Source organism: Pygocentrus nattereri, chromosome 22, assembly GCF_015220715.1.
Source record: "Pygocentrus nattereri isolate fPygNat1 chromosome 22, fPygNat1.pri, whole genome shotgun sequence".
Classification (NCBI taxonomy): domain Eukaryota; kingdom Metazoa; phylum Chordata; class Actinopteri; order Characiformes; family Serrasalmidae; genus Pygocentrus; species Pygocentrus nattereri.
In genome coordinates this window covers 22,794,743-22,809,508 of record NC_051232.1, presented here as the reverse complement: position 1 = coordinate 22,809,508, position 14,766 = coordinate 22,794,743, and the positions used below count along the sequence as shown (strand labels likewise).

Sequence of the window (14,766 nt, the reverse complement as noted above, 5' to 3'; positions counted from 1 at the left end):
TTGACATTTGCGGCCTAAACAAAAGGCCTAGCTCTATAGACATGGTTCATCACTGCTGAATTATAATCCTTAGGAGATTTTAAGGGGCTATGTTAATATAACAATATTTCATTCTGAAAGATTTTTACTTACCTTTCATCATAAATGTTTACACAATGTAACGGGCAGCTGGTGTTGGTAAAAAAATTCCCATAAAAAGAAGTTGAGGTTTTGATATGTTACAGCGCAACATAACCAAAGCATAAAGGCAAACAACAGTGATGCCTGTCAGGCGCCATCCCAAAGTACTCTTTATGACACAGAGAGAGAGAGATATATAGAGAGAGAGAGATAACAGTAGACTCAACTGTTTGCCTGCAGACTCAATTATATACTGAGTACACAAACAGGCCTGCCGTTGCAGGAGACCAGCAAGCTGAATTAATGTGGAAATTAAAATAGGGATAACAAACATTCCTGTCTTGTCTGACCATGTGCTGTGTTCATCACTGCTGCTTTGCACCATTACTAACGCTGACCTTCTAAATCACACCACTGCATTTACACTATTTCCAGCAAAAGCTTTTGAAGGAAGCTGTAAAATCAAACCATTGGAGACCCTTTAGTTTCTAAAAGCTGCCCTATCGCTCAAAATCATCCTACCACAGTTATTTGTTTGTGCAATAATGGGTAATTAATTTAATAGCAACCACAATGGCTCCAACTTCCACCAGAGCATGTTAATGGTTTGCAGCACTAACGCTGGTTTCAAGATGCATGAGGAGTAAAATATTTTCCAGTGCCTGTTTAAATGATCCTCAAAGCTGTAACTCTTTACTCTGAAGAGAGGAGGCATATGGTTCAGTGATTTGACCAGACTTACCAGGTCTGTACGATTTAGCCTTTTCCTTTCAAAATGGCTGGGTCAATTCAGCAGTTAAAGGAATAGTTATAGGCTAATATAGCTAACAATTAGAGTGGCTCCAAATAGTACATGGACATTTGTGCCACACTTAAAAATATTATTTGTGTTAGGAAACAAAATGTCAAACCACAAAAGTGGTCTCTCTACAAATACCATCTACTGTCCTCTTGCTGTTGTGCTAAAAATGTTTTTACTTTAAACAAATGTCAATTTCTTTAGTATTAAACCTAAAATGACAAAAAATGAAAATGTACCAATGGTCAAAGTGTCTGAATACTCTAGTAATGGAAGATTACCACATCAAGTTGTTAAGCATTGCAGTGCCGTTAGCGCTATGCTAATGGGAGAAGTATAAGCTTCAATTACTTGGTAGCTACATTAGCTTTGCAGCTCCAGTGCTAACACTAAATTAGCAAACCTCAGACCTCAAACACATCTTAACTGATCAACTACTTTTGGTGTGTGTGTCCTGTAAACATATGTTTACAAACCTGTAAACATAGAACAAAACAAAAGCTTTATTTGATAAAGAACTTGCACCATCCACTATTACACACTATTGTTTCAATGAAAGGACTTCAGAGTTGTGAAAACACAATATATTAAGACATTTCCACCAAAAAATACAGTTTATAGACAATACAGTAATAAATTAGGAACAACCCAGCTGGATAGTATGCAGTACAATAGGAACATTGAGTTGAATTATACACAACATGCTGACACAAATCCAGATTCACTGGAAAAACCTAACCATAAGACTGATGTAATGCCTTGTGTGTTTTAGATAAAATACACAGTAAAAACCAGAATGTCAAAAAGTAGACAAAAGTCTCACGTTTCTTTTTTATAAACAGTATTAACACCTCCATTAAGAAAACCACAGTGCATCATTCTCTTAAAAGTGGCAAAATAGAAATTCAGCCTTCTTTTAAGCAGAAAAACAAATTTGGCATAAGCACAAATTGCACTTTAAAGCTTCACTGACCATGAAGTGCAGTGGCATGAGTATATCCCTTTGTATTCCACACATAATACAGACATTATACACATGTTAAAAAGGCATTCTGGCCTAAAACTAGGACTTGTCACTTGTATTATTCAGTATTCTGTAGCACAGCATCCCTCAGCCACATCGGTTTGACAGAATTTATAATTTAACATTATTTTATACCAGGCTTCTTTCCCTACAAAATAACACTTATATTACGCTAGAAATATTATTTTATAATATTATAAATATTAGTGATGTTTGCAAAAGATACAAATGGTTAAGAAAATGGAAAATGGAAAAGAAATGGTTAAATGGATCATTTTGCCCAGAGTGTTGCTTTTAACACTACACAGCAATTTGTGAAGCATGTATGAAGATCTTTGTTCAGTTAACATTAACATAATCAGTATTGCAGTTCATGGCCAGTGAAATTCTAATCATCCATTTCGATGGCTTGGTCCACCGAGATGGATCTTTTGTAGTCTCTTAGATGCCATAGACAATGACCTAGTACATTTGCTTGTCATTAGCTGAAGTTGCAGGGCTTTCAATAAGACAAATCTATAGATTAATAAGGGAAAAAATGAGACAAATGATTTACAATGTTTTTGTAAAGATTTTTGTGCACAACACAAGATCTTCTTCCCTAGAAATGCGCATGTCCAAACGTTCTGTTTTAGCAGGAGCTGCAATGTAGCACCAACTGTTCTGGCAAGGCAAGAACATATTGAGGGTGTAACTGGAGCTTTGATTAACATGACCTTGGCTGACAGGTTTTATGTCAGCTAGTCTAAAGCTGGTGAGTGCTAACAGAATCACAGTGACATTACCACATCAGCAGCAGCAGATGCTAACGGCTAAAGGCTAGTGTTGACTACCTGATGTTCCCCTTAGGGAACCGTTATGTCTTCTTTTGTCCTGTGTTCTTTCATTATATTCATTATAGTGGCTAGGTTCAGACTGAAAATGCCCTATCACTCACTGCAGATGCTACGAAACGTTATCCGAAACAGTAGTATTCATCTGAGTCCACTCTGGGCCGAAGTGGGGATTTTGTAAATGCGTCATCCTCAATGATGGCTTTATCACTGAAGCTGCCTGATAGGTCAGTGGGTGATGGGTGATCAGCTAGGTCCTCCCCTAGAGTGTCCAGGTAACTTCCCACGGAAATCCCATCCAATTCATCAGTCCTGTCGTGGAGGCTATTGAGACTACCACACAGAGATGCGTCCTGACTGTCCGTTAGACTGTACAAGCTGCCGTTCAAGCTGCTTTCTCGGCTGGCCACGCCCCCTCGCTCCTCCATCACCCAGCGGATGGACTCGATGCCCTCGTTGATGGACAGTAGCTGCTGCATCAGCTTGACGTCAATGGCACGGAGATGGGCCTGATTGAAAAAGAAGTGAACTATTTTAGCTTATAAGCATGACACAGGTGTTCATAACAGGAGACATGTTCCTAAGATTGAGCCACAGTTGTGTTCTTTTGTAGCTACTGTTGTGATGATGGACAAACAATTAACTGAATCTAATGAGAAACTGTAGAGCACAAAGTAACATAGTTAGGTTAGACTGAGAAAAATAATGTGCAAATCCTGTAATTTTTTCCAACTTGCCTAGTTTTAATCACCTACAACGTAGTGCACATCATTAGTATTTTTAACTGGAAACTCAACAATAACAACTAAGACCACATATTGTTCAAAACTTGTCAATATCAATAACGATACTGATACCATGACTTCAATACAAAGTCCTGAACAATACTGTTTTCAATACGTCGTTTTCAAATACACACAGAAAGTGGGTGTGGCTTATAGCAGAAATGAGTGAGAGGTGCTGGAAGCGAACATCTTTACTGACCACAATGTAATAACTAATCAGGAAACCCTGATGTTAACAACAAGCATGCGGAATGTAATTAAGACAGCCAGTTTACAACCTTGGCTTTGGAACAAGCTTGTTGATTGGCTCACTGACGCTGATAAGACCAACTACTTAGATGTTGAATGATATTTTGTAGTACTGAAGTAATTTGTTCTGCACTATAAAAATATTGAATGAGCTCTAAACAAGCATTGCAAGTGTCTCAAATCAAATAACTGATGTATTTTAAAGTGTAAAACTCCTCATTAAAATTAAAGGAATTCTCATTTAGAATGGACATGTAGAGGTAGGCATTATGGTAAAAGTATAATATCACAATATTTTGAGAAATTCTCACGATACACAATATGTCACAATATTTATTTTTTCTATCAACTGATGAGTACCAGTAACAAATGAACCAGTAAAGTCAAATTCAACAAGTACTACAAACATATAAATATAGTGATTTTTATTCAACATTTCATGTGCTACACTGTTCTAAATCCAATTTAACTTGGCTACCTATGCTCTCTGCAAAGAAATATACAATATCCATGTATGTAATGTAAGGATTTTGACCATTAAGTCCTACATAACTATAACAACAGTCAGGACTATATCTGCCTGAGAATTCCCAAACCTGAAAAGATTAAAACCTAGAATACACTGGACATTCTAGAACTACTAGAACTCTAACAGAACTAAGGCAATTTGTTTTTGTCAGACTGGGAACCAGGCCCAGCTAAAGCGCCTGTCCTCTAGCTACACTTTGCCTTTAAAAGGAGAAATGCACGGTTTGTCACTGCTGTCTTGACAAGCCAGGTCAAGATACACAAAGCAAAGGCATAACGCTTCAGGTCTCAAGCTGCTGGGAGAGCTCAGCCATGACATAAGGACCCAAATGGGATGCAAAATACAGCACAGATGAAGCCAAGCAAAACAGCCAGGAGCACAAAAGCCTCACACAGACTTTTCTACAAACTAAAACATTTGCACATGCAAAATACATGAAAGAAAAATACATGCAGAATCCATAGATAAAGCCTTTTAGGACCCCCATGGTGTGTATACTTTCAACCCCTTAAATCGCCAGTTCCCACCAGAGGGCCCAAAGTTTTATTATGGCCAAGAATAGGTCAGACAGTTTGCAGTGAAGTCCCTGTAGTTACTAAATAATAAGCCTTAGTATGTGATAAGCCTGGGAGTTAACTCTTTCTGGCACCTAGCTCATTTGAACAAACAATGAAACTGCAGGTCTGAAGTTTCAGTCCATGCCACACTTGCACTTGATAGTTTATTATGATTTGAAGTTATTGTTGTATGTACAGACTTGTTATGCAGAAAGAAAAACATACATTTTTGCCATTGCTTGACATCAAAACACAAACGATGTAATTCTAATACAAAAACAAATTAATTATGTAAACAATTATGCAATCATGCACTGCTAATTACTGAGGTCAGATGTTTCAGTCAAATCCACTGCTAACAGGTATATAAAATCAAGCATATAGCCGTGCAATCTCTATTAACTAATATTGGCAGTAGAAGAGCTCATATTGAGAGCATGAGACTGTAAATATAATACCACCTTTGACACGAGCCGGTTCCAACAGCAGAGTTTGGTGGAGGAGAGATAATGATCTGGGGCTGCCCCTTAATGCTACAGCATGCAAACACATTTTAGGCAATTATATTCTTCCAACCTTATGGCATCGGTTTGGGCACTGCCCTTTCCTGTTCCTTGTGCATAAAGTGAGCACCATAAAGGCATGGTTTGACAGGTTGGGTATTGAAGAACTCCAGTGGGCTGCACAGAGCCCTGACCTCAACCCCACTCAGCACCTTTGGGATAAACTGGAACATGATTATGAGCCAGACCTTCTCAACCAACATCAGTGCCTGATCTCACAAATGCTCTTTTGACTGATTGGGCATAAATTCCCACAGACACACCCCAAAATCTTATGGAAACCCTTTACAGAACAGTGAATAGTGAAAGCTGTTATAGACATAAAGGGGATGGGAAACTCCATATTAATGAGCACGGTTTTTAATGAATTATCTAACTCATACTGGTGTGATGGTCAGGTGTCCGCATTTTTTTGGCCATATCTTCATATAAATACTTATGCACATTAAAAGGAAAAAAGTGTTATTTGATTGATGCCATAGAAGAACCACTGTTGGCTCCCTGGTTGAAAAAGACACCTTAACATGAGGCAAAGCTTCTACACCAAATTAAATGTTTTATAACAGTCTTTACAATGTGTGGAGGTTCTTTAAACTTTGAGAAAAAAATATATTCATCTCATTTACAAAGGATTCTCTTAAGAACCGTTCTAACAAATCTAAAGAGGTCCATCTATGTCACTGCACATTTGTAGCACCTTTATACTAAAGCTTCTAATGAACATAAATTCAATGGGAAGCAAAATGAGGGTGATAACTCTTAACTAAGGGTTAATGGACCTATGTGAACTAGCAGTGAACAAATACAAGTACTACCAGTAGCCTGGTGCTATCTGTGGTATATAGTACCCTCCCCCACCCACACAGCTGGGCTTTAACAGAGAGGCTCATAGAGAGAGCAGCCAATAATACTGCTACTGTTTGCATTGTGACTACATCCTGTCTTTACCATCTCACTGACTTCACCCCACAGCCACTGTGGAATTTTACTGTGCGGACAGAGATCAGTCAGAGAGATAGTTTAGAGGCAATGGCAACAGATTTTGATAGCCACAACTTCTAGGACTGTTTTTTTTAGTCTAGTAGGTGGTAACACTTTTTATTAGTACTATTTTCCTATTACTATCAAAACAGTTACATAGTTACATAACACATTAAAATCTGATTTGGATTCCTTACCAACAGGCTTGAATCTGCATGTCCTGCTTTTCCATTAAAAAAATTACAAAACAAAAATAAAACCTGGCAAAAATATAACAGATTTTTTTTTTTTTGGCAAAACAAGACTGGACACAACAATATTTTTTTTTCAACAAATTCAAATCATAATAAATTATCTGCTCTCCTACATATTAACACAAATAGGCATCTGAAGTCATGTTGTCATTTTGTATTCAGCATAATGCCCATATAAGGAGGTCTGGATCTAAGCTGTTTTTCTCTATAGGAAAACTTAATAGTGCTTTTGAAGATAACTGAATGGTGCTGGATCCTCTGAATTACAATGTCATTAAGGAGCCAAATTATGAATTTTCCTACATGCAAGCTAACACTGCAGTGCACTGAACCAACATCATAAGCCTTGGAACTTCACCAAACTCCCCCACACAAACCAGCCAGCTTTGTGAAATGTGTTAGTTTAGTTGCTTTGGCAGTAGTTAGTTAAGACATTTTAGGCTATAATTTGAGGGGCTGATGTTCGCATGTAACAGTGTTGATGTTTAAAGGTAGACCTACATTACTTCAGTGTGCAAGTGTTAGCTTGCTTGTAGCATTATTCATATACAGACTCTTTGACAAAATCAGTGGATCCAGTGACACAAAAAAGTACACAGGTAATGCATCTTGTTTAGAACATGTTCGATTACCACAAGATTTTCGAGAAAAAAAAAACTCAGAGGTGATGTTTCTAATACAACAACTTTTGTTTCTGCCAGTAATAATTCTAGGCAAGTTGTGAACAAGAAAAGCAGTCAGCACTTGAAAATAGTTGTTATCTTGTTAAAGTTGTTATCTTGTTAAAGTCTCAGACTTTATGGGTCGTCACTGTATGTGTGTCTGTGAGTTTGGGGTGCCCAGAGATGTTTTATGCGCTGACCTGAGATTGCCCCTTCAGTCTTTTCACAAAGGACAAAGAAACTTCAGGATATGCTCCCTAAGAAGAGCATTGAGGCCTAAACAGGTCAAGCACTAGCAGAGCAGTTCCTGAGCATCTGTTACACATGCTAAAATTACTAGCACATGTGAAAGCAACATGGTGACCTGCTATTGGTCTACAACACATACCATGACCAATCACTTCTGCACATGCTCAGAGGTCGTATAATAAATCAAGGCTATGGGTGTCCTCAGATGATACGTGTGTCAGGCCAAAGAGACCTGGTGGGAAATATATATCATGATAATCTGACAGAATATAATACAACATGACACTTTCTCATTAATAAACATACTGGAGGCCCAACATCAGCAGTACTTTTGGGCTGGTATGACTAATCAGTTAAACGTGTTTACTATTTTTTTTTATTTAACATTTACTAGCAGTAATCTCTTGACAATTTGAATTATTACAATGCACATGTTAATTTTATACTTTTGAGTTTTTTTATCTTAGGAAATAATATATAGTGCTAACTATAAGTGCTTCATAGTTACTTTATAATCTTCCAGTTGAAACATTGAAAGGTTCATGGTTTCTACGTTGGCCTTTATATTAGCACAAATGCTTTAATTTATCGTCAAAATTATCAATAGATTTCTATTATTAAATGTAGTGACTGCCAAAATAGCATAATAAGCATAAAAATGTTTAAAAGAGGCTTGGCGCTTTTAATGACACATGAAATGCACATAGTATCACAATGTTATGTGTCCATTCAGCTAATAATGGATCTCTAACATAAAATCACTATACTTTTCACTATATTTACCATATAACTTTATATACTTTGTACAATCAAATGATAACAGTATATTATGCAAGGCTGAGAGTGATGAGAGTATATACTGTTGTAAGCCAAAGTTGGAAAAAACTCAAATATGACATTTTTCTGCGCATTTTAGTGCAAAGTTTATTTAAGTTGAACATATTGGAAAAGGTTCAATAAAAACATAATATGTGCCAGAACTTTTACACATGCCACATTTTATGGTTTTTATGGTTTTTCCCAATACATTAAATTTATCAACATTAACTGTGCATTAAAACATGCAGATGCTTGTTCTCTGTAGATGATGTGTTAACTTATGTTCACTTAGAAAATCAACAAAACATGTGATTGCGATGACTGTATGACGTGTAACTCTGCTCTAATATGTGCAAATACTATTACAGTCTCTATTCCATAAAACCACAGAAGAACAATAGAGGTGGCTTAACTTCAAAGCCATACTCTGCTATGGGGTCAGAGGACAGAACACTGATTGGATTAAAGATTAAGCTGTGGAGTGTGGAAACCAACTGCAGCTTGAGCAACATCGCTGCCGGCCACAAGACATCTACTAGAAAAGAGGTGAAACAATAAATAACAAAAAATATTGCCAGGGATGGAACATGAGAGTTGTTTTGAACAGGTTTAGCATTGATATTATGAGCCACTAATAAAGTTTATATGGTTTATTTTGGATTCACACTAAAAAAGGCGCTTTGAATGTGTTTGAGACCAATGTTTACACTGCTTCCATGTGAATGAACTTCATCAACACATCTGCTGTCTTTCAGTTTACTTACGTTTAGCAATAATTTTCAATGTGATATGTTTTATCCACATGGACAAAACTGTAGCTGTCCAAAAAAAAAAGTTTCCATTTTTATTTTTGGACATCATTTGAACAAAGCAGCTGTCTTTTGCATTGTGTGAAAAATGTATTGATGAATGGAGCAACAGAAATGCTTGGAATGGCTTGGAACAAACACTCTTAATAAAATTACATCAAAAATTATGAACATTTGTCCCTTCTCTATTAAAGTTACCATTTTAGAGATACATGTACTTTTTTGGACAGCAACAAAATATACACCTTCAAGTCAAGCAAATTCAGTGCAGAAGTACCAACTAAAGAACTCTTCAGTTGATGTTTCTCTGCAGAAGTATTTTGTAAATGAGGTGTACAAGTGTGCATCTGTTTTTCCATTAAAAGGCACATATCATGGAAAAACATCTTACTATTTTTAATCTGACTGTTTTTTCATACTGTGGGCCCTTTCTAAAGGCAATACATTTTCATTAATGTGCTCATGTCAAGGAAAACCACTTATGTTTTAAATAAAAGAGTTTGATATAAAAAAAGCTAAAATTTCAAATGCACCACTAACTCACCAGTCTATATAGTCTACACAGGGAAACTAAGATGCAAAAATAGATTCACTGTTTTTGTGATGTCACAAAAATCAACATTTGTACATATATCTGCCAATTTAGACTAACCTTGACCATTCACACTGATGTTACAAGGACTTTTTCAGCCTAGCTTTCAGACTTGGCTTTTTGAATAAGGCAAAATACAGGGCAGGCAATCAGAGGAGAGCTCATTTACATATATCAGTTTTAAAGGCGCAGTAACAAAAATAGCATATTCAATAAAGTTCTTTTCTCTTAGAACCATATGTCAAAACCATGAGCCTTGCAAACCTATAGTTTCAAGAGTGTATATACTTGCTTTCAAAGCAAAGTGTCTATGCATGTGTTAGCATTACTGCTGTCCTTTAACAACCGATCTGAGACCTGACCTCTTGACCTTTACTGCTATCATTCACAGTTAATGGACAGGATGACTAGACAGGCTCTGGGCCTGGTGCTGAGATCACAAGGACATACAGACACTGAACAAATGGTGCGTCTATGGTTTTGTACAGCCTTTCCTTGAGCCTTGACCAGAAAACAGCCTCCCTCATTCCTATCATATACTCTGACAGAACAGTCTGATCTGAACGTTTAAGGTCAAAGACACTGAATGAAAATAAACAAAGATAAACCGGGACAAGGTTTTCTGTATTAGTAACATGTGATGACATGAAATGCTCCAAATACATCATGATATTTGCATATTAGATCATATTTACATTTGCATTACATTTGCATTAAACAGCCTATATCTTTGATATCAACATTTTCCACTCTGTAATACAGCATGTGAACATTGTTGACATTTCAAAATGTACCTTTCTCTCCCTACTTCATGCAGTATATGGAAACTAAGCTGCAAAAACATTTCTATTATTGCTCTTGTGACATCACAAAAACCTATATATTTAAGTATATCTCCCTCTTCAGCCTATAGTAGTTTAGCCCTGCCCACTCACACGAAAGTCACACGACATGTTTCAGCGTAAATTGCTTTTTGAATGAATCACAACACAAGGCAGCCAATCAGAACAGAGTTCATGTCCATATATCAGTCTAAAGGGCACAGTTACAAAAGCAAAATGTTTAATCAAAAGGACAATGAGAGGATAAAGGGTCATGTTTAACTGATTTTAGTGTAGCGCCATAATTCATTATGCTTTAACATTATACTAGGTTTTGATAGTATCTGCTTCTTCTTTTTTGTCTGTTTTAACTTAGCAAACCTCAGTAAAATTAAATACTGTGAAGCATTGTGATATTTTGCCAAATCACTCAGCATTTCTGCTACTCTGTGCCAAAAAATGACAGCTTCTTTTGAGCTCCTTTCATTTGGTTTTGTCTCAAAATGTTACCAGTGAACCCTACATAATGTATTTCTGCTGCCATGGCAGGAACAGAGCTGTTTTATGGAATATAAAGTTATCATAGATACAATGCTAGCTTTCTATCAGTATTGTTACAAATCAACATTGTTGTTTGACACCAATATAGATGATATATTGTCCAACTCTGCAACAAGGGGTAATAAAAACTGGTCCTAACTGCACTTGTGAAGGAGATATAATGGGGGCAGAAAAGCCAGCTTTGGTCCTTCCCCCTGCCTTCACACCCTGGAAAGCCTGACCATCTGCTGCAGCACTAATGACACTCCTTCGAACAGTAAGCCTCAAACAGGGGGCTTACCACCAATGTGTGTCAGACAAGCTGTACCATCAGTTAATGCAGGCTCCGATTTCCAATCAGCAACATTTGTCATGCTGATCTGCTATCACTATCGTGATTAATTTGAACCTTTATGAGTGCACTGTGGATATCATCAGTATTTCTAGAATATTGAACAACCGTATGCAACATAAAACACTTCAGATTTAGCACAAAAATATAGAGATCCTGTAAACAACAAGAGTTAGTGCATAAATGCACAGTAACAAATTGGTTATTTCTGCAAAAAACACTGTAGATCATAGTTTTATAGCCTTTTTAAAATATGGCACTACTGATTTACTGGGTGTGTCTTGACCATCCCAACACAGAAAACTAACTATTATGAAATATATAGTAGATTGTGGAAATGTTAAGTATCATGATGTTATATTTCTACCGTATCGTCCACCCCTACTATAAATATCTACACTGCAAACCAGTGGCAGGGTATGGTTTCTATAGACCGCATGCATGCATAAAATTTCTTCCTTCAGCTCAATGAAACAATTACCTGAGAGAGCACACTAACCCCACAGTTGGACATGGTGTGAACGGTCGGTCATGCTGACAATAACATGTGAAAGCCTTCTGGATCAAGTGCAAATGGGTTCTCTGATTCAAGGGCTTTTCTGTTGATGAAAACAAGTTTCTGATGGACCAAAACCCTCAACAGCAGTCTGAAACCTCTAGTCTATACATTTGTAAAGTACTTTTTTTAGCATGCAAACCTCCTGCTTTAAACCCATACACAGGGCTATGTGGTTAGACAAGGGAGTGTTTAGCCATGACGTTTGTTTCCACTGTACATTCCCAGGATTATTAGAAAAACAGACGCTAAACATAAAGGAACTAGTTGGTTCACAGTCTCCCCAGGCATAATTGTTGGGTTCCGGGCTGTTGCAAGCATAGCCTGATGTTATCAGGGGTCAATGTTCTACAGCCATTGAAACCAAGCTGGACAATCTCTGCAAAATCTCAGGTCACATAGCTTGAAGCTCAGAGCATGTAATGAACAGCGGAAAGTATTCACAGCACAGCTAAACGAAGAACTGAAGCAAGCCTGAATCTGTAAGGGGAAAATAAACTGATTTTACAGTGGGAGGTGATCTTACATAGAGTTTGTAAGCATAAACTTTAATAGTGCCTCATGCCAAATAGAGGTACTCAAGCAGGCTAGAGATCACAGCACAGTTGGGACACATAAACTTTGCTGGACTGGAATCCACCAGGACCACATTTAGACGACCCTGATCTTTTTGAGTAATACATTGTCTGTAAAAGGTTAATATTATCTCAAGTAGTTAATACCCATGCAGGCAAGATGTTATACAACTTCAGTCCAGCATATTTTGGTGATTTTACTGCTCAAACATTCGTGGTATAAGTATTTCACAGATTTATTAAAATGTTAGATCAGATGAATCACCAAACTGCAGAAGCCCTCCTGGACCTCAGTGAGATTAACCTGACCTAAGCAATAAAATAGCTTCAATTTTCAAGTTAGGTAGCTGTAAGGTCTGCATGCTTTCAAGAAGCGACTATTTGTGCAGGCATAAGGTGCGACAACTATGAGTGTACTAAACCTGAGAAAGAAGTGTTGACTTGGACCAGATGTGCTTGAGCAAGTAAATGACCAAACCTGTGCTGGACTGGAGTTCTCCAAGACCAAAGCTGCATTAATCACTACTGCATGTGATTAAAATGGCTTCAATTGTCTGATGAAGAATCTTTGTAAAGTAACCTATTCTTCATATAGAGAAGAAGTTGTACGACTTGGGTCATGCACAGTTTGGTCATTCACCTGCTTAAACATTCCCTGTCCAAGGGAATGGACCATAATGAGATGATCCTGATCTAAGCGAGCAATAAAATGGCTTCACTTGTCTAATGAAGGATCTTTGTAAAGCTAATATGCTTTCCAGAAGCTTTTCTTTATGTAGGAAAAAGTGTCATAACTTGGTCCTGGATCCAGGACACGTACCTGCTCAAGCACACCTGGTGCCAGGTTATTAGCTCATTCCTAAGTTCTGAAAGTGGAAGAGAAGAGACTAAACGATGCTGGACTGGAGTCCTCCAGGATCACACCTGGACTACAGAAGCCCCTCAAACGTCTAATGAAAGACCTTCTGCAAAGTTAAGGTCTTCTGAAAAGAACACAGAGAATTTTTTAGTTCCCTCACCATTTCCTGTCTGAGAAACACCATCTTGCTCTCCAGCCGTTTCAGGTCCTGGTTGGTGGAGTGTCTTTTGGCTGGAGCCGTGAGTCTGGACTCGATCTTGCCTCTGTGCTCCAAATCCGCGATGGAGCGAATCAAACTCTGCGGGACTTTGCGACCGAGTTTCATCTCTATCTCCTTGAAGTCCGGCACGGTGCTCTCCTCCTCCTCCATGGCTTCGGCAGCGAGCTACAGGTCGGACGGACAGGACTGAATAATTAACAGCGCGATGAATTAGTGACCGCGCACGGATCCTGCAGGGCTCTCTCTGTGGCTCCCGGTGTGAAAAGAGTCTACGCTGTCTTTTCTACACCAGCCCAGTCGGTTTTCTGAAGATGTGCGAGTTCAGTGCGGACACGTGAAGTGACAGAACCGGTCAGACTGATGGCCCGTTTTAAGTCTGAGAGACGTACTCAGCCAGCGCGCCTGCGCACAACCCGCTTAACACGACGCGAGTGCAGTTATTTATTTTCTTTTCTACCTGTATGCCGCCGAGCTCCGCCTCCTGCGGCGGGATTGGCTGGCGTTCGGCATTCTGCTCTGAGATTGGCTAGAGGGACGGGCTATTCCTCGATTGCTGGTGTAGCCAATCCAAGCGCAGGAGGCGGAACCCTCATAGCCAATCCTGGTAAAGGAGGCGGGCCTTGTCGAATGAAGAGCGGGACGCCTTTTCACAATGTTACAGATAGTTAACTTATGGAGGATTAACCCCGCAGTTCTGCGTCATTTTAACACCATGAAGTTTGTTTAGAGAGTTTATTTGACTATCAGAGAGACAAATATGAATCTGAACTTCGAACCGACTGCTATGGCTGCATCATTATCGCCTTTCACTGAAAACCACCGTCCTCTGGTGGGAGAGATCTGGAAGTGCTGCTTGCTAGCTAACACCACCGTGAGCGCCGGGTTTATAGTGCGGGGCTGGCAACCCGAATGTTAAGAGGTGCAATTTTATCCCGTTTCAATAGAAATCAAACCACTTTGGGAGCCACAGCGTTCATTTACCGTTTTACGCGAGTGGTTATGAATGTGAAACCATGTG

General features: G+C 38.4%; 1 protein-coding gene across 1 annotated transcript; it reads right to left on the bottom strand.

Moving 5' to 3' along the window:
• Positions 1 to 1,398: 1,398 nt before the first annotated feature.
• On the bottom strand, positions 1,399 to 14,167 carry LOC108427433 (leucine rich adaptor protein 1-like). The gene is made up of 2 exons (XM_017697556.2): positions 13,689 to 14,167; positions 1,399 to 3,285 (listed from the first exon to the last, which is right to left on the bottom strand). The coding sequence occupies exons 1-2, from the start codon at positions 13,896 to 13,898 to the stop codon at positions 2,899 to 2,901; spliced, it is 597 nt and encodes a 198-aa protein (XP_017553045.2). The 5' UTR covers positions 13,899 to 14,167; the 3' UTR covers positions 1,399 to 2,898.
• Between the last annotated feature and the right edge of the window lie 599 nt (positions 14,168 to 14,766).